Here is a 21,589-nt window from a genome sequence, read left to right as displayed (position 1 = left end):
AAAACTTAATTTTTGATTAGTAATATGCATTGCTAAAAACTTCATTTGGACAACTTTAAAGACGATTTTCTCAATATTTAGATTTTTTTTGCACCCTCAGATTCCAGATATTCAAATAGTTGTATCTTGGCCAAATATTGTCGTCATCCTAACAAACCATACATCAATGGAAAGTTTATTTATTCAGCTTTCAGATGATGTATACATCTCAATTTCAAAAAATTGACGCTTATGACTGGTTTTGTGGTCCAGGGTCACATATGACGTGTCCTGTGTTGTGAGTGACGTACCTTGGTGCGCAGGTGTCAGCGGTATAAGATGCTGCTCAGGTAAGCGGCAACTGATTCGGCCGTCCACCATCCTGCCGTTGCTCTGATAAGAGCCGAAGGCGCAGAGGATCCGGTCTGAATCTCTGAGGATCAGCAGCGATCGGACGTTTATCTCAACCTGAGGGACATTTGACAAACTCTGAACTGATGATATGAGAGAAAGGAGCAAAACAATCCATAATTTCAATCGGAAATCTTTAAAACTACTACATACAGATTACAAGGAGATGACTGGTTTGGGTTTGTTCCATGCAATTCAATGCAAAAATGATGGATTTATGATGATATTTATCATGTTTAGGTGGAACTGCCACAAAATTAAAAAATTTTGTCTGAATAATTAAGATTTCATAAGAATGTCCTTGAACAAAGAACAACTTTTAAACATTTCTCTCAAGGAAACAGCTATAAGCGTCCTCTAAATGCACACATCCCGTAATCAGAGAACGTATTGAAGCGCAAAACACAACGGCAGCACCTTTACAACAGCATTCTAAACACGCCATCAGCGCCCATTGTGTTTTCACCGTCTGTTCACCAATATGGCCTCGTTGTGTGGGAGTCATGCTCAGCTTTTCTCATAATCAGCGCTGAGCAGTCTGGTTTAAAAATAAGACTCTGGTAATTGTGTCTGCAACACTCAGCCTGGTACCTGCTGGGACTTCAAGCAGCTGAGATTTGGCGGGTGGAAAGAGACGATTTTCACACACTGTTGGTTTGGACTCCACAGCCAACCGTTCTTTTCCTCCGCGCGACTGCACTCCGATCTCCTGGTGCATCTACGCAATCAATAACGCATTAGAACATAACACTCCTCATGCAATTAAATACAGCAATGTTATAAAATAACACTCATGTTCAGGGGAAACATGATGATTGTGTCTTTACATTGCAATTTTGTATTGTGTAAATAATAATCGAATAAAAATCATGAACTCAGTTGGTTCAAATTCAAAGTAGTATATATCTACATATAATAATTAAAAAATGTAATCAAAAATGCATTCAGTTTATATTTAAAATTATATAAAGGAATACAGTACTATACATATATATATATATATATATAGATTGATAGATAGATAGATAGATAGATAGACACAGTAATATAAAAGTGTATGTAAATATATAGAATATATAAGTAAAAAACTTGTCAAAAATGTAAAAATCCATTAAAATATACAATTAAATAACTTAAAATATAAAATAATATATAATTCTAATATAATTCTAATTAAAGAATATATATGTAGTATGCAATATAATAATACTATAAAAATATAATACACAAAAAAGTTTAAGAAAATAAATAGTGTATTTAAATATAAAATAATAAATAAATAAAGCACTGTCAAAAATTCCATTTAATTGTACAAAGATAAAAAAAATTAAATAATCTAAATCATATATATATATATATATATATTCCTATTTTAGTGGAAACAGAGACTGGATTCAAACTTAATAAAACTTAAGACAAATGCACAATTTTAAGTCGAAAACATATGGGTACCTTCCCTCCAGGACACACCAGCCACAGTACGGATCTCTCTGAGCGACGCACGACTGGCAGTCCAACTTCAGATGGCAGGCCTGTACAGGCACCTTTGTGATCTGCACGACCACAAAATAAGGAAATGATTCAAATAAAGTTGCACTCATTAGAGCTATGGTGCATATAAAGGGATGCAACGCAAAACCAATCACAATTCAGTAGATTTTAAAAGGTCCCAAAGAGACAATAGTCAAAACCACACAAAGTAGTTTTTTTGAAAAGTAAATACGTTTATACTGAAATGAACTGATCTAAACGAAGCCTGTATGTTACTCATTTCAAGCGGAATTAATTGCAGAAAATCACAGAGAAGACGACAAACAGCAAAGCATGAAGGATTTCAATACATCACCGCCTTGTAAACACTGCAATTACACCACCGTAAGGTTATAAGCTCAGCAAGACGTACACTATATTGATGCCTTTAAAAAATAATAACGTATATTTCAGCACCAGCAGGAGCTGTAACAATAAAAGCCACTGGAATAGTCGCAATCATGCGTTTCCTGAGGTCGAGGCGGTGATAATCAAAGAGTCTATAATAAATGACTCCAGCCCCGTACCTTTTTCTCGGTGGTGATGTACAAGTGCGCCTGGGTTTTGTCAAAGAAAAGGTTCTTATTTACGTAGCCGCTGGTTTTGTAGCCCGGACCGGGGTTGTACGCCTCTGGATGGCTTGACAAATGTACCTGGGTAAAGAGAGAACAATAGACACAGAGAAACCCGCAATTAAACAGTCCAGCACAGGACAGGACACATCTGTCATATTTACAGACCACACAAAACCCCCTCAGCGTGTCCCACGCACCTGAGCCGCACCTGACAACCCCCAACTAATAGCCTACAAGCCGCATAATGACCATAAAACTGTGGCAGGAAACTCACAAAAACCTCCATCTGGACAGTTTTTATCCATCTATCGCTCAATTTCATCTGTCAATCCAACAAATAATCAGCTCTAACAAAGCCTTTTTATTGGGACGTACGAATTGGACTCACGTGGAGCGAGAGGTTCATTATTTCTAATATATCGTCTAACGTGTTTAGTTGTGTCTTCGCTTCGGTGACAGTAATATCTTTTTCTCTTTCATCCCTCTGTCAGAGATTCGCCACGTTCAACCTCCAATTCCCTCACCTGCCAAAGCCTAAACTCCAGCTTTGTGACGCGCATGCTAAATCAGGTGTGTGACACCAGGTAGCTAGCTGGTTGTAGCGGTTCACTAATTGGTTGTCTCAAATTTCTGGAGATGCTTGTTTCCTCAACACTTCCTTAACAAGGCCTATTTTTCGCCACCCTCCTACGGGCTGTAAATTTTTGGGTTATTTTTACAGTGAGGAAAAGTTAGTTAAAGGGTTACTTCACTCAAAAATGAGTATTGTGTCATTTACTTGTCTTCATGTTGTTTCAAACCAGTATGACTTTCTTTTTTGGAGAATGAAAGGAGAAATTTTGAATACTGTGCTGGTCGTACTTTTCCATGTAATACTAAATAAATTAACTGATGCTTTCAAGCTTCAAAAAGACATTAAGCTGTCATAAAATTATAAATGTAGTATGACTTTTGCTTAAATGTTTAAAGTGCTCTGAAATCATACCTTTGTGTAAAAAAAATAAATTAATTTCACTGATAATCGGTTGAACTCGAGAAGTGAATCAGTTTGATTCATTAATGAATCACTTAGAGTAGTTCTGTGAAGTGAATCAAATGATTCAGTGAAAATATCTAACTCATTAACACTACGCACGTTTCTGAAGCGGCTCTCTTTGCTGCTTCTGTAAAGATAAACGCATAAGCCGCCTTTGAATAAATATAGCCACAATCCCACCAAAATCCGTTGCCATGACTTATCGCGAGAGGCAAAAGGTTACGTTTAAGTCTCATAACATTGGTTAATGGAAACGCCGTCATTTCGCAATACTTTTTTATCGACATTTATAAAATATCGCCAAAGTTTTGCGCAAATCTATAATGGAAACGCGCCTACTGCTAATATACTTCCAGGATGAACAAAAGAGAAGATTTCCACTCAATAACGACTTAAATGTTGATCTTTTCCTCTCAAAAAAACTATTATATGACTCCAGAAGACTTGGGAATATAGTGCATACTGTAAGTCACATGGACAACTTTTATAACAGTTTTATGATGTTTTTTTTAAATCATTTTAAAGCTTGGCAGCAGTTATTCTCATTCAATTTCATTGTATTAAAAAGAATTAAAGTGCCCCTATTACGCCATTTCAAATGTTGCCTTTCATGCAGTGTGTAATATTTGCATAATGCCCATCTATGTTCTACGTTGGCCGGCCGCGAACAACTTGACCTGCCCTCAAACACTGCAGCTTGTTCATGTGGTTAACATCATGTTGCGAAGACGCTGTGACCTACGCTGTGAAAGTAACTTTCACTTCTGAAAGATGAGGCTGCAAAGAATCAGTGGTTAATATTCACAGCAGTACAACCCCAATCTTTTTTACGTTCCCATCATTTTATTGACGACTTCTTCTCAAATCTTGAGGAGTTCATTGCTGGATTCACAAAACACTTGCTCTTGAAAGATGAATCAGTACCCAGTTTATCTGGACCAGCTGGATCCACTGAATCACAGCCTGTAAGTATGATAAATAATAGATGTTTACATTTTCTATCGAATGTTCAAAATATGAAACTATGGCAATGGTCGTATCGTTTCCGACACGCGCTGTACGCAGTAGACCAATCACAACAGACTGGGCCATCTGACCAATCAGAGCAGAGTAGACTCACGGAAAGGAGGGGTTTAGAGAGACTGAATCTAATCGTTTGAGATTAAATGAGGTGATATTAAATGCATATTTTGAGAAATCGAAAGCGTTTTTTTGACCCGGCATGCATGTAAATCTATTGTAGGAGATTCCCAAAACAATATTAGGAACCTACATTTCTGCCATATGTACATTAACTGACAGTCACCACTGATAAGCTACCACTAAATAAAACTTAATTTGCTGTAAAGTGGCTTTGCAACGATTTGTATCGTGAAAAGCGCTATACATATATATATATATATATATATATAATTAAATAATTCAATATTACTATTATTAAAATATTTTTTCATTAAACGAAAACATAAAATACAGGTAAGCAAGTATGTTGGGACATTATCTACTGTTATTAATAGAGATGTGTCCCTGTGTGTGGGTAAAACCCTTTATTTTCATGTAAATGACAGGTGTCCTACTTCATACAGTTATGGACATTCAAAACCTTTGGTAGAGGCTCATAATAAACAAATTGTTTGGTCCAGAAAAAGCTAAGCATTGTCAGTTGTTAAACTAGCAAGAAATACATTTTCCACTTCGTGTCATTGATCAGTGTTATGAAAAGCTGTTACTTACATCGTGTTTGACACATGGCTCATCTTTACTGGACGTGTAGGGACTCTCCACAACTAATCTGTTGTTAATCTTGCCATTGTCCGTGTAGCAAGCAGTAACGATGTCCAAGAGTTTCTGATTGATGTTTTTAAGGGGATACATACACAGAGCTGATTCGGTGGCCCCTTCCTCTGAGCTAGCTACCACAAACAGGACTTTATCCCACTCCCGGACATTCCCATAGTCTGCGGTAGACCAATCACAACAGACTGGGCCATCTGACCAATCAGAGCAGAGTAGACTCACGGAAAGGAGGGGTTTAGAGAGACTGAATCTAATCGTTTGAGATTAAATGAGGTGATATTAAATGCATATTTTGAGAAAACAAAAGCATTTTTTGACCTTGCATGCATGTAATCCTATTGTAGGAGACTCCAAAACAATATTAGGAACATTAAAAATGGCATAATAGGGGCACTTTTATGCCATTTAACTTTTATGCTCATGTGTTACAGAGAAGAAAAACTCATTCAGATGTGAAACAACATCAGGGTGAGCACATGGTACATGGACTATTCCAATAAACCAGTTGTTTATAGTTCACATTCAAATGTCATTCTGTAGTGTTATTCTTATATAACTATGAATACATTACCACTTATATACCCACAAAGTGGCGAAGCACCTCAACGCTATGGGCTATAGCACCTCTGGATGAGGGGTTGAGCACCGTGTGAATGTAGTTTTTTTAATTTAACACAGCTTATCTCACCTTGATCACCTCTCCGGCATTGTGTCCCAGAAAAGCAACGGTGTGATCATTCTCGACAGCCACGGCCACTGCAGTCAGCAGGTTCTGCCTGATGAAGACCGGATTGGCCTTCAAGGCAAACTCCTGTCGACTGGCCAACGGAGATGGGAGAAAATCGGCTCCGCACTTATAGTGGTTCACAATGTCTTTCTGCAAGATAACAAAGAGTTAAGGGAAACAGACACTAAAATAAATATGAAATCAAAATGTACTATTTATACGCTACTCGCCTTGTCTTGTTAATCTTTCAACAAAATATAATAACTTGCTCCAACTCTAATACATTTTTTCTACAAGTCTACATTTTTCCTTGTATCTTCTTTCACTGCATCACAGAAATTAAATGGGTTACAAAAGAGCACATTTTGTACATCTCTACCCTTCTTCGGGTGCTGTATGTTAAGCACATAGAAATCATTAGTTCTTGCTGCAGTTTTCCCAAAACACACTATTTTAACCGGGATAATTTCAGGATGCAAGCAGAAATGAAATCACTCAAAAATATAGAGTCTGTTTTCATGAGCGTTTCAAAAAAGAAAGCATTTTTTAAAAATATAATTGTTTTTAAGGGGATACATACACAGAGCTGATTCGGTGGCCCCTTCCTCTGAGCTAGCTACCACAAACAGGACTTTATCCCACTCCCGGACATTCCCATAGTCTCCGGATTCAGATATGGCCTGGGCCAGCATTTTCCCCGGTTCTGTCAAATACGCAGCCTGGACTTTGTTATAGCGATTCTTCAGACCACAACTAAGCTGAAGCTCCGTGTACGAATAATAGTGATTGTCGTTTTCGCAGAGGCGCGAAACGAAAGTAAAGTTCTTGTTGTCCGTTCCGCCGAGAGTGCGTGAAAAGAGGAAGTAGACGAAGTTGTCGTTTTTGAAGGCGAAGCGGAAGTCGTGCAGGTACTTGGGCACAAAGGGAACCGCCTGGACAGTAGACGCCTCGATGATGCTCTCGAACACGACCCAGTCGCGGTAGTTCTGCATGATTCTGGTGCTGATGAGTTTGGAGCTGTCCATGCTTCCGTAGCCCTTCCCTACTAAAAAGACGCTAAACGGTTTATCGTCGATTTCAAGCGTGGCCATGACTCCTACCACGGAAACGTGCTCTTCAGTGCTGGTGGCGTAGGTCCGCTCCCCTTTGCTGTCGCTGTAGTATATTTGCTCTTTGACGTTGGTGAGGTTGAGCAGAGAGCAGATTCCTCGGTACAAACTCCCACAGACTATCAGTGACCCATTAGCCGAATGAACCAGCAAGAGTTTATTGGTGTTGTTGGTGTCTTTCAGGTCCTGGCAAGTAGACACCGGAGGGGTGCAACCCCTCGCATCTTTCTTGGGCCCCGTTTCAGCTCTGGCCTCAAGGTGCAATGAAGAGTTCAACTGATAAATGGCATTGACAGCACCCAGGTAAACACGACCAGTCTGTGGGTCTTGTGCCACATTATTGATGGGCGAGTCCGTGGAAAACTCCAGTATGGGCTCTTCGGAGGATGCAGCAGTTACTTGTAGCACCAGTACGAACGCTGGTAACCAGGTGGCCATTGCTGGGGAAAAAAAAAGAGTTTGAATTAGGACAAATGACAAAATACAAAGTTCAGTTGTTGGGGAGTTGAATTGCGTGGTCAAGCAAATATAAAAGTGATTTTAAGTAATAGTGCTTGCTAATTACATCACTATTACTATTGCTCATACACATTAGAGCCCTAAAAACCACACAGAACAAAGCAAAACTCACTAAAACATTGTAGCAACCACCTAGAACACCCTAGCAACACCCTAGAAACCTAAACTAAAACATCCCAGCTACACCCGAGGAACATCCTAGCAACCCCCGGAAACACCATAGAAACTCCCTAGAAAAACCACTCAAAACATCATAGAAACCCCCTTGAACACCATAGTGACCACCCAAATATCACAGAAATCCAATAAAACAGCAACACCTTAGCAACCCTCAGAACACTTTGGTAACCTCCTAGAACATTCTAGCAACAGCCTAGAAACCACCCAGAGCAACACAGAAACTTCCTAGAACACCCTAGAAATCACCCAGAACACCTTGGCACAATCCTCCCAAAAACAACACAGAAATCTAATAAAACATTCTAGCAACACACTAACAACATCTAGAACATCATAGAAACATAGAATACCCTAGAAACCAACCAGAACACCTTGGCAACTCCCTAGAACAGCCCCCCCCCCAAAAAAAAACATTCTCGCAACACCCTAACAACCTCCAAAACATAGAAACTCACTAGAAACCCCAAGCAAACACCCAAAACAACATATAAAACAACTAGAACATCCTTGAAACCCCCTTGCAACCCAGAGCATCAGATAAACTCACTAAAACACCACAGCAAACATCAAAACCCAATAAAAACCCAACTACCACACAAAACAGCATAGAAACTCCCTAAAACATCCTAGGAACCACCTAGAACACCCTAGCAACACCTTAGAAACCACCAGAAAACATAAACACCAACTAAAACATCCTAGCAAAACCCAAGCAACATTCTATGAAATCCTAAATACACCACAGAAACTCCTTAGAACAACCACTCAGAACATCAAAGAAACTCCTTAGAATACCATAGCAACCACCTAGAACACCTTAGCAACACCCCAGAAGCCACCCAGAACATCATAGAAACTCCCTATAATCCCCTAGCAACCACCCAACACAGCTCAGAAACCCACTCAAACATCCTAGCAACCACCTAGAACACCCTAGCAACACACTAGAAATAGCCCCTCCCCTCCCAAAAAATAAAAACAAACACCCACTAAAACATCCTAGCAACACCTGATCAACATCCTATCAACCCCTGGAAACTGCTTAGAACGACCACTCAGAATGTAATAGAAACTCCCTGAAGAATCCCAGCAACCACCCAGAGCATCCTAGCAACCAGCAAGGTAGCCATTTCTGGAAAAAGAACAGTGAAAATTGGAAGAGTTTCCACAAAGTGAACACACAAACATAACAGAGCTACAACAGTTGGTGAAGGTCACTACAGGTGGAGTCGACCACGACGCTCAATCTCTCGGCCCATTCATCCCTTCAGAGAAACATTCTTCAAATTAAAAAGCCTGATGAGGCTCAAACCTGGGTGACTGTTTTATGATGTTAACCTGCCATTCCCTGGAGTTCCATCGACGCGCGAAATGATAACGCACTCACCCTGAGGGTTGAGTTAATTTCAGCTCTCACATTCATTTACATAAAACCCCCTGCCCTTCTATTGGCAATTTTCATCTTTTTTTTCACCTTCTCCCTGCTGATCACGAAGCTCATTTATTACAAATTCCATTTCTTCACGTAAATGTAGCTGCCCTTTTTAGTTCATACCCTTAAACAATTCTTTTTAATTTGGAATGGTGGCTTAACTTGGTTTACGCCGTCCGTCCTCTTTTCGGGAAGTGGTTTGTTATTCTTTTACTTGGTCCTGAGGACGTTTTTGCTCTTGTCTGATGTGATGCAGCAGTTTAGGTTGAAATCAGGTGTAGATGGGTGCTATAGTCGCAAAAGTGTGACCAGTCATCCAATGAGTTCTCTGCAATGTCTCAATAGTTTCTCTTAAACAGTAAAGAGACTTCTTAATGTGTTTGGAAGTGGAACATCTCAATTGTTTCTCCTAAACAACAAAGAGATTAAATTGAGAGGAAATTTAGACTTTTGATTGTGTCTCAAAGTTTCTCTGTGGGAAAGCAAAGAAAAAAAATCACAAATGAGGATTCTGTAACGTCTCAGTTGTTTCTCTTAAACAGCAATGAGTTCAAATGAAGACCAAATTGAGCCTTTTGCTTATGAGTGAAATTGAGAGCAGATTAAATTGAGAGCAAATTGAGACTTTTGCTTCTGTCTGAAGGGTGACTGATCCTAAAAAAAAAAATAAAAAAATCACAACTCTCAACTGATTCTCATTGAAAGTAAAGATAATAAATGGATAGATACTAGGGCTGCACGAAATGGAATCGAGATCGCGATTAGGCAGAAGCTGCGACTGTCATGCGTATCTTTCAGTGAAGCACGGTTCTGTGATCAGCAGTAAATCTCCATCCAAAGGCCAGAGGGCGCTCTCGCGCTGAAACTCCATATACGCCTCGCAGAAGAAACCCAGAAAATGAATAATCGATGCAGCTGAATAAACAGAAGATTCAACTGCTTTCATTGATTCAACATGACTAATAAACACACGACTACGGCAATATACGGTTTATCGGAGTTCTTATTATTATAATTTTCATTAAAATAAAGTATATTTATAATGCAATGCCTTTATCACTGCTTAAATACTATGAAATATGTTGCGTGCCTTATTCTCTGTAAGAAGCCACATCATCTCACAGAAGGATGTATTTCAAACACTCGACTGACATTATGAAGTGAGTTTGGAGTAAAAATATGTTATTAAATGTGGTATTTTCACATGCTTTCAGATGGAGCAGCATTTACTTCACAGAGCCGTAGTTCACTGAGAAGCTATGCAAACAGCTGTCATTATCGCGAACGATTTCTTCGATTTCATAATCGCGCAATAAAATCGTCTGCGATTTTTTTTGCTTAACTTGTCAGTGAACTACGGCTATGTGTAGTAAATTCTGCTCCATCTGAAAGCACGTGATGATGATTTCCTGCTAATTACAGAACCAGCTTTACTAACAAAATGCGCATGACAATCGCATTCGATTAATCGTGCAGCCCTAATAGATACTCAAGATTTTTCTTGTGTCTACAAGTGTGACTGACCCTGTAGTAGAGAAAAATCCCCAAAAAGACTAAATGGAGAGCAAACAGAGACTTTTTCTTGTTCTGAAAGCATGAATGATCCTCTTTGTAAAGACAAACCACCAATGAGATCTCTGTAATATCTCAATTGTTTCTCAACAAATAAAGACCTTTTCTTGTGTCTGAAAGTATGACTGTAAATAAGAAAAATCAAGTGTGACTGAACATATAGGAGAGAACAAAAATCACCAACAAGACTAAATAGAGTGCAAATGGAGATTCTGCTTCTCGGACTACAGCTCCTCTAAAATTTTAGAAGAAATCTCAACAATTTCTCTATACTCAGATTTGAAGTCTCCCATCAAAAATCAGTTTTGATAAAAACTCGAACATTTCGCATCAAAGTCTCCCAAAGCCAAATGATCTGAGCTGTAATCCACATCTTCTCCATCTACTCTTTCTGGATGTCAACAGTTGATTTGAGCCTGCTTGTGGAATCTGAGGAGAAACATCTAAGACGAAGTTGATACTTCAATGTATCATTTGTGTCTATTATTTTTGGGGACACATCTGATGCAAAGTTGCTGCTCCAATAACTTTCCTGAGCTAAGAAGCACCAATCTGTGAGCAATCAAATTTTGCTCAGAGATTTACTTTGGGATTGGGTTTAGGAGCACTATGGAAGCAAAGACCATCTCAATGCATCTGCCTGCAGGTGCTTGAAAGGAATCATATAATATTTAACCTCTAATTGAGGAAGACAAATGACAGCATTTACTGACAGCGCTAGACCTGAAAGGATATTTCGGCAGCTCTAACTCAATACTGAGCTCATGGACACAAAGGAAATGGGACGTGGACATATAGATCAGTGACAGAGACTTCGCTTAAGAATCACACATATATCTTCAGGGATCCAATTACCCTGACATGTGTGTTCGTAATGCAGGACAGAAGGTCAAGACACACTGGCCTGCGTCCATTAATTCTGTTATTGCAGTCAGTGCGGACAGCAGCCTTGGAGAAAACTTAGCCGTCTGTCTCAATTAAAGCAAATGACAAAGCGCAGGATTCAAATGCTAATTTGCTGGGGTGTTGAGTTTCGTGGTTAAGTGAGTATAAAGGTGAGGTTAATTAGTAGCGCTTGCTAGAACAAACAATTTTACTATTGTTCATACTTACATTGTGTTTTACAGACATGAAAGATACCTCAAACCTCATGTGGTTTGTCTGTTTGCAATCAGACATATAATTTGCACCTGATGGATGACAAAACAGGTTAAAAAAATTATATAGACTAACATTGAATCAGCATTGAATCCACTAAATCCCCTAGCAACCAGCTAGAACAGCTTAGCAACCACATGAAACACTCTAGCATCCACCAGAATGCCCTTGAAATCCTCTAGAGCAGGGGTTTTCAACCCAGGGGGGCGCCAGCACCTGTCAAGGGGGGCGCGAGCATCAGTTAATTCAGAGACGTTCCCTTGAGAATTTATGAATATGAGTTAACAATTTAAACATTAAAGTGATTTTAAGCCATTTAAGCCCAAGACATCTCAATGCGGTACTCACGTACTGTGATAGAGCGTTTCTATGCGCACCGCTCACACACCTGAAGTGCACAAACAGATAGCCTTCTCAGACAGCAGGTGAATACCAATGGGTGTCTTGACAAGTATCCTTGTAAGCACAGTCGGTTGTTTTAAGTGAATGTAAACAGTAAAGAAAATATCAAATGTACATCAGTATAACGGATCCGTGCATTTCTTATGTAAATAAGAAAAATTATTTAAGAATATTCTTATTTAAGAATAAATTGGATGTTGGGGGGGCGCGAGTGAAATTAGACAAACTTGGGGGGGCACATGTCCTAAAAGATTGAAAACCCCTGCTCTAGAGCACACCAGCAACCTCCCAGAACACCCTAAAAACCACTTAGAACATCCCAAAAATGACCCAGAATATTCTAACCAATATTTTAAAAAGAACACCATAGAAACCCTTAGAACACTCGCAACCACCCAGAACACACTAGAAACCCCCTAGAGACCCCTTAGAACACTCTAGCAACCACTCAGATCACCTACCTTGGAAACCCTCTTGAATACCCTAGCAACACCCTAGAAACCACACAGAACATCATAGCAACTCCCCAGAACACCCTGGAAACCCATTAAAACAGCCTAGAAACCACCAGTATCATCCCGAAACCCCCTATAACACCCTAGCAATTACTCAGAACGCCTTGGTAACCTCCTAAAGCACAGCAAACAGAACATCATAGCAACTCCCTAGAACACCAATGCAACCACCACAAACACAATGGAAACCCATTCAAAAATCACTAGCAACCTCCATATTGTCATAAAAACCCACCAGAACATCCTAGCAACCACTCAGAGAACTCTAGAAAGCCCCCCCAAACACCCTCGTAACCACACAGAACACCATGGAAACCCCTTAGAACACTGTACAAACCACTCACAACATCCTTGAAATCCCGTAGAACTTCCTTTCAATACCTTAAAATGACCCAGATCACCCTAGCAACCATCCAGAACAGCCTGGAAACTCCCTAAAACACCCTAGCAACAGTCTGGAAACTCCCTAGAACACCCTTGATACTATATAGAACAGCCTAGCAACCACCTACTGTAGAACACCCCAGCAATCACCTAGAACAGTCTACTAACGGCCCAGAGCAACCTAAAAATGTCCTAGAACACCCTAGTAACCACACAGAACACCATGGAAACCCCTTAGAACTCTGTACAAACCACTCACAACATCCTTGAAATCCCGTAGAACTTCCTTTCAATACCTTAGTAATGACCCAGTTCACCCTAGCAGCCGTCCAGAACAGCCTGGAAACTCCCTAAAACACCCTAGCAACAGTCTGGAAACTCCCTAGAACACCCTTGATACTATATGAACTGCCTAGCAACCCCCTACTGTAGAACACACCAGCAATCACCTAAAACAGTCTACTAACGGCCCAGAGCAACCTAAAAATGTTCTAGAACACCCTAGGGACCACACAGAACACTCTGGAAATAGCTTAGAACACCCACCTTAGCAACCACCCAGAACACCCTAGCAACCACTCAGAGCACCCTGGATACATTCATGTTCACTACAATGAAAAAGTAGGAAAACAACACTGCTTTAAAGGGATAGTTCAGTTGATGGTAGCCATCGACTTCTATAGTATGGAAAAAAATACCATGGAAGTCAATGGCTACCATCAAATGTTTGGTTCCCAACATTCCTGAAAATATCTACTTTTCTGTTCAACAGAAGAAACAAACTCTGACAAGTTTGGAACAAGTGGAGGGTGAGTAAATGATGACAATTTTCATTTTTGGGTGAACTACCCCTTTAAATTGGTTCAGTGATAAAAACTTACCGAGTATGTTTACATGCATAATCTTACATGCTTAATGACCTAACATTTAAGGTCAAGTGCATACATTATACTTTTGTTTTATCAAGTACATATACATATAAATACATGATTGAACATTATCACATGACACAACATGTATTCCCCTACTGAAGTGCACTCCAAATGAACAGCTGATATCTGGGGCAAAGCAGTTTCTGGGCTGAAGGGCAAAAAAATAAAAGGCTTCAATGAACCTCCGCGCTTCCCTTGTTTAAGCACGATGAAAGAGACAAACCTTTTTATTAAAACATGCAAAGGGTAAACTTTTCCCTGACACAAACTTCTTCGAGAGACAGAGTCTTTAAACTCTGATTAGGCCGACCGAATTCCTGCCTGTTCTCTCTCATTGTACGGCATGTAGCTTCAAAGATTCATTCGCTTATGCATGCAAATCGCTCACATCCAACCCCAAAAACCGTCTGTTGCCATACAAATTCCCTCAGATGTGCGGTTATAGGTCATCGCGTGTGGATCCGGTGTCCTGTCCCCGTGTGCCGGCTCTTTCATCCATCACAAACGCCGCTAATCCGGCTGCTAATCCTGAAATTTGCGCAGGATCAAAGTGCCGCGGCTCGACATCACGCAATACCGGCGCAGCAGGGCTCAACACCAATCGGCTCAGAGCCGCTGCGGCCCAGTCCATCAGGACCCGCCGTCACATCAGAGATTCATCGAGGGCTGACGGATAACAAACTCCTAATTTACCTGAGGATAGATACTGAATTAGCCGAGGGCAAACGAGGTCTCGAAACGTGTCTGATAAATAATAACCAAACTACTAATGCGCTAATGAAGCAAAAACATCTGGAGAATTCCGAGTGGAGAGCCAGGAGTGTTAAATTATAACTGTACTGAAGAACAGAGGGGTTTACCTCCAGGAGAGAGACAGAGAGAGAGAGAGAGAAAAGAAGACTCATTAACGTAGGTTTATTATTGCCTGAGAGAGATAATCCCGTTTTCTCCTCAGTCAGGCGAAGGAACAAAACACCTTCAGCTCAGAGCTGCATTACGAAACAGGCAACTGTGGGAAAAAAATGGCCTTGTTAGATCTCGCAGGCTTTCAGATTCGCCGTGTGCCACTTCAAGGGAAGTCCGCATGTGCTTTTCACCTGGGCCCCTGAAGATTACAGCATGCAGTCAGGTTCAAACGTTCAAGCGCACAAAAAGCCACGTCTCAAGCAGAACGTTTCTGTAACGACTGCAAAAATATACTGAAATAATGGTAAATTCTGAAAGATTGAAAGAGAGAAAATATACAGTATATATAAATGCACGTATTTAGGGGTTTGCACAGAACTTGTTTGTTCATTAAAGATGGCTACATTTTAAGAGTTGTTGACTGGCAGGTAGTGCACATGATTCAACATGCTGAAGAAAGGAAACAAGACACAAAATTAAAAATAACTAAAATCAAATTAAAAAGGAAAAGAAAAAAAGAATGACAAAATAATGAAAATTGACAAAATAATAGAATTTTCCTCATCTGAATAAACGCAAAAGACCCCAATAATAATAATAATATTAATAAAAGAAAAAAAAATAATAATGAAATAATAGTAATTTAACAGTCTGATTCCCAGTAATTTCCACCCAGAAAAAAAAAAAGTTAATAATTAATAATGATATAATGTGAAACTCCCAGTCTACATAAAGCCTGTAAAAGCCCCTATAATCGAATGAATAATAATAATTTAATTTGAATTTAAGAATTTTAAATGAATAATAACAGATAAATAAAGATGAATAAAGGCAAAGGCTAAATAAATAAAACAAGTGAATGATAATATAATGGATAAAAAAAAGTTTTTTTCCCTGGTATGTGTGTGTGTATGTACACACACACACACACACACACACATATTGGTAACTAAAAAAAGAGAAAATACATATAAAACTTATGCTAGTCAGGGTCAGGTATTTATAACTTAGAATGAGGGAATGTTTTAATTTTAGCACTGGATAGTTTAAAACAATAAATATTGTGTAAATAATTTTGGACTCATATTTCTACAGAAAATGCGTTGTCAGTATACAAGCGTTTAGATGTCAGCCTCAAAGCAAACAGACAAGATTTCATGGAGTTTTAAAAAAGAAAGAGAGAATGACTCACACTTCTTTTCAAGAGAAAATGAAGACCACAATAAATAAATGAAATCACAGGGCTGACTTTGGTCAGCGGGGAGTCTGCGGCTCCTGTGAGCCCAACACCTCTGAAAGTTCCTGTCACAGACTCCATTGAATTTCCATATGAGTGATTATCCCGACCGCCTCTTCATTTATTTTCATTTGAAGGAGCGTGCAAGCGATTGGCCATGGCTACCGGGCCGGCGGTAAGAGCCATTAACAAACAGGCCGGAGGACTAGAGCGTGGCAGGAGAGCGCCTCTGCAGTGTGTGCGCCGTGCCCGTTCACGTTTGGCCTCATCTGAGCATTCTTTTGTTGGGATTGGATCCAGCTCTTACTGGTCCTCTTTGCACCTTCTGGCTGAGCCGGATCTCCGCTGGGAACACAGGGAGTGTGTGGATGGCGGACACAGCTGGACCAGGCCAAACAAGATTAAATATGGAACGGTGGACAGAAATTCTCTATGCCAATCCCATTCGATTATCCGTCCATCCTTTCCTCTGTGCCTTTCTCTCTCTCGCGCGCCGATTTCTCATTTCTTTTCCCCTTATTTTCCAGTCACACACTTGGAACTATTGTGACGCCACAGTGAATCTATTACACACCTTATTGTCTCTAATGATGTAGCTTTGCATCTATTAAGTTTGTGGAACCGTGAAGCTTGATTCTTCTACTATGACTCCAATTCACAGAGAACTGAGAGGAGTTTCTTTCATTTTTGGTCTTTTAGATAGATTTATTGATGGGGATAATGCTAAGACCATGTGAAATTCTGTCTAAATAAAAACTTGGTCATTGCTAAATCTGAATAAAATAAAATAAATAAAATAAAATAAATAATACATACATAATAAAAATAAGTAATGAAATTAAAAAACAAAAACAAAATGAAATAACTTCTGCTTAAAAAAGCAGAAGAATAACAATAATAATAAAATAATGTTGAAATAACAAAAAATATGGCCATTTCCCAGTCTGCAGAAGGTAATAAAAATAATAAATAAAATAAAAGTAATAATTTCTTAATAAAAAATGTAAAAATAAAACAATGAAAATATGAAACAATAGTATCATCTAATGAGCAGTTTTATCAGGTTCCTATGTTTATGTTCATTTATTTCACTTTAATGGCATAGAAAAGGACACTAAAGTAAAATTAATTAACCTAAACATAGGAGCCTGATAAAAATGCTAATAATAATAATAATAATAATAATAATGAAATAAAAAAAAGTCTCAGTCTGAAAAAAGATATTAAAAATAGAAAAAGAAATAAAGAAAAAATGAATACAAATCGTAACAATAAAACAATGAAAATATGAAATAATAGTAATTACCAAGTCTGAAAAAAGGCAATCAAAAAGTGTGTTTGTGTGTGTGTTTGTTTGTGTGTGTGTGTGTGTAAATATATACATACATTACTTTGTATATGACAGAGAGAGCAATACATTACCGCAGGTGTCTGAATTTTAACTACCAGCATTTAAAAAGAAGTGTGTTTTAAGTTGGAGTATTTTGAGTGTATTGTGAGAATAAACAAAATAAAAGTGAAAGTTAATAAAACATGCAATGATGAGGTTAATGTGGCATACACTACTACTGTCTGAAACAATTACTGTTGTATATTGCATATTGTAGGCACAGTACACAGGACTTTCCATTCCAAATATAGCAGCAGGAGAGAGAAAGACGGAGAGAGAGTTTTTGTTTGGCTTGTGAAATCAGGGTCAAAGGTCAGAGACGAGTAGTGACTGAGCTCTAGATGTGTGTGTGTGTGCGTGTGTTTGTAGACTCTTCCAAACGTCAGATCGTGCCTGTAACACCTGTGCGCTTTGAGCCACCATCAGCATCTTCAGGCGCAATGTCAACATGACGAGAGCAGGAGAAATCGGATTCTCCTCCCACTGGCTGCTAAATAAATAAAGCCAATAAAAGCTTTGCAGGTCACTGACAGTGATGCACACCGCTGCTCTGCTGGGACACGAGGACCACGAGTGTGTCTGTGTTTAGAACTATTACACACCATAATAACATAGCAAACATTCACAGATTTTACCAGGGATGTTTCACTTTTCTTTTAAAATCAGATTCATAATAGTAAGAATAATAACAGCAGGGGGATTTGTTCGTGTATGCTGAGAACATATGCTGCAAAAACATGATATTTTTTAATCAGGATCTATGTCTTTTCCACTAGAAATATCATTTTTGTGTGTGGTTCTGCTCATTCTGGTTTTGGAGTCTCCGACAGCACAAAACGCTCAGCGGTCCCGAGCTGTCAGTCAAGGAGCCGCTGGGTGACTGCAATACAAACACAATTATCAGGCTGTGATGGTTCTGTATTACAGAGCCACCCGAACTCAGCAAATCCCCCGGTCTCTACACACTAATGAGAGCCTTTAACCAGCACTGACACACACACACACACACACGGAGAGAGAGAGAGAGTAATACATTACTGCAGGACATTTCTGAGGTGTTTGAATTATAACTACCAGCATTAAAAGAAGAGTGTTTTGAGTGTATTGTGAGTACAGCGTTCAGTGTTACTGGTCTAAAGGACTGACAATTATTACGGACAATATTGCACTACTCATAATTTTTTTTTATAGAAAGTAGTGCTTTAAATTACTCTCTCTCTGAAATAACCAACTCTCTAGAGTGATAGAAACAATGGAAGGATGGTTGGATAGAGAGAACAGTAGAACAACAGATAGACAGACAGACAGACAGACAGACAAGACAGATAGATAGATAGATAGACAGACAGAGAACGACAGATATGACGATAGAGATAAGACGATAGAACAATTGAACGACAGACAGACAGACAGACAGACATAGATATATAGATAGATAGATAGATAGATAGATAGATAGAAGAACAGAGAATGACAGATAGAACGATAGAGAGATAAGACGATTGAACGATAGACAGACAGACAGATAGATAGATAGATAGATAGATAGATAGATAGATAGATAACGACAGATAGGACGATAGAGATAAGACAATAGAACAATTGACAGACAGACAGATAGATAGTTAGATAAATAGATAGATAGACAGATAGATAGATAGATAGATAGACAGACAGACAGACAGACAGGCAGACAGATAGATAGAGAACGACAGATAGGACGATAGAGAAGACGATAGAACAATTTAACGATTGATAGACAGACAGACAGACAGACAGACAGATAGACAGATAGATAGATAGATAGATAGAAAGAATGATTTGTTTCAACTTTGACCAATTAAGTTCATGTGCAGCTCACACACACACACGCACACACACACACACACTCACACACACGTTTACAAATACATGCAAATGAAGAGTCACGCTCACGAGCGGCCGGGACACACGTTGCAGTTTGGAGAGAGTCGGCGCGCCGAGAGCAGCGGTTGATTAGCTCCGTGGAGACAGGCCTGACCTTTAATTAAGATCAACATACACACGTCTGCGCTTTCACCACATCCTTCTTCACGAAATGTCACCGCTGTAAATGAGCGGAGACACCCGCCAGTCCACTCACCCGCCGTCCGGCCTCCTTTCTGTCCCTTCAGCACTTCTGAACGTCTCCGGCCGAACAGCACAAACTCCAACAAAAGCGCCTCTACACAAAGAGGTCAGAAATAACGCTGCACGCTTTCCTCTTATGCTAAGGTGATTCTCGCGGTGTTTTTGCACAGGCCAGCAATTCTCGCACGCGTTTATCTCTCACACACCTGGTTGGGTCCAGCGCAGGTGTCATAAGGACAGTGGCTATCGGTCACGCCTGACCCCTCTTGTCATCCTGTGGTCATTGGCTCTAAAAATAGCTCTTCTGCAGCGCTATAAGAAACCAGTGCCACGCGCATCCAAACAGACTGACATCTGATCCTTAATTATATTTCTCTCCTGCTTTGGTGCTGGTGGGACTCATATCACATTAGTTATGCTTTAACAACTGTCCTCCCTCTCTCTGTCCATCTCTTGATCTAGTGTGTGATAGCAGCGACTGATGCGCAGACGTGTCGGATAATTAGGTTCTGAAATCAGGGAGATGATCAGGGAGCCGTCAATCACAGCAGCCGGCCGGCGGGCGGTCAGGAACGAGGCTAGCGTGGGCCATCCTCCATTCAGAGAGGCAGCAATTCAGCATTCAGTAATGCTTTTAAATGGCTGATATTTTACACCAGATGTTCCTGATTTGGCAAGAATAAATCTTGTCAGCCACTTTCATGATCTGATTTTAACCCCAACTCTCAAACTCTTACTTTCATGCAAGATAAATGAAATACCATCTCAGTTTCACACCATAATGTTATTATTTATCAAAACAAGCAAGGATTCTATTTACATTACAGACTCGAGAATGAAATTAACAGTGCATATCTATAAAAACAAGATAATTATTTGTTATTTGATTGTTTATGCTTTTTATATCTCGTTAGATCAATATTCCCATTATAATAAATCAAGTTGTCAACACCGCACACTCAGTATTTAGTTGCTTCTGGTTACCTTGCCAACCTGTTTTCTTTCAAATATTATTTTTGAAAATGATTTCACAGAAAATATATTATAATACAATAGGTTGCAATTACAATTAAAATTTTATATTTTCTGATAATTGTGTATCAGATAGATAGATAGATAGATAGATAGATGCTTCTGGTTACCTTGCCAACCTGTTTTCTTTCAAATATTATTTTTTGAAAATGATTTTTACAGAAAATATATTATAATACAATAGGTTGCATAAATATCTGCAATAAGTATCACATTAAAATTGTTGTGAAATGTTCAAAATGTTATACATGTGTGTATATATATATATATATATATTGTCACGGGAGGAGCACACGACAGACACAGTGGGTGTGGCGTCAGGCCTCGGAGAGGCTTTTATTTACAGAAAATAAAACATAGTGTCCAGAAAAGGGAATAAAGTGTCCAAAATAAACAGGGGATCTGGTGTCCTCGTCGTGCTGCGGGGTTAGTGAAGGTGGGGCAGTGTTCGAGAAGGAAGGGTCCAGGTAAGGGGCGGAGTCCGCACGCACTCCCCTCTTGGTCCCGGGGCGTGAGGGGTGGTGGCTTCGTTCAGCGGCTTCGTCCTTCTCTCTGCCCACGGCGCTTGAAGGGCTTATACGGCCCGGCATCCTGGCCCGACGGCCGTGTAACGGGTGCGGTTCTCGGCCGGACTGCGGGTCCGGTAGCTCGCGACTC

General features: G+C 39.6%; 1 protein-coding gene across 1 annotated transcript in view; it reads right to left on the bottom strand.

Moving 5' to 3' along the window:
- Positions 1 to 21,589, bottom strand: part of LOC107754377 (plexin-B2-like) — a 190,075-nt gene that overhangs the window by 34,164 nt on the left and 134,322 nt on the right. Inside the window, 6 exon segments of the mRNA XM_016570792.1 lie at positions 291 to 447; positions 982 to 1,108; positions 1,843 to 1,943; positions 2,448 to 2,573; positions 6,017 to 6,201; positions 6,597 to 7,604. Of these exon segments, the coding sequence (XP_016426278.1) occupies positions 291 to 447; positions 982 to 1,108; positions 1,843 to 1,943; positions 2,448 to 2,573; positions 6,017 to 6,201; positions 6,597 to 7,604 (1,704 nt within the window).

The sequence above is a fragment of the Sinocyclocheilus rhinocerous genome, unplaced genomic scaffold (genome assembly GCF_001515625.1).
Source record: "Sinocyclocheilus rhinocerous isolate Xijiao unplaced genomic scaffold, SAMN03320098_v1.1 scaffold561, whole genome shotgun sequence".
NCBI classification, from domain to species: Eukaryota; Metazoa; Chordata; class Actinopteri; order Cypriniformes; family Cyprinidae; genus Sinocyclocheilus; species Sinocyclocheilus rhinocerous.
The sequence above is the reverse complement of the archived record's forward strand: the minus strand, read 5'-3'. Positions and strand labels throughout refer to the sequence as shown.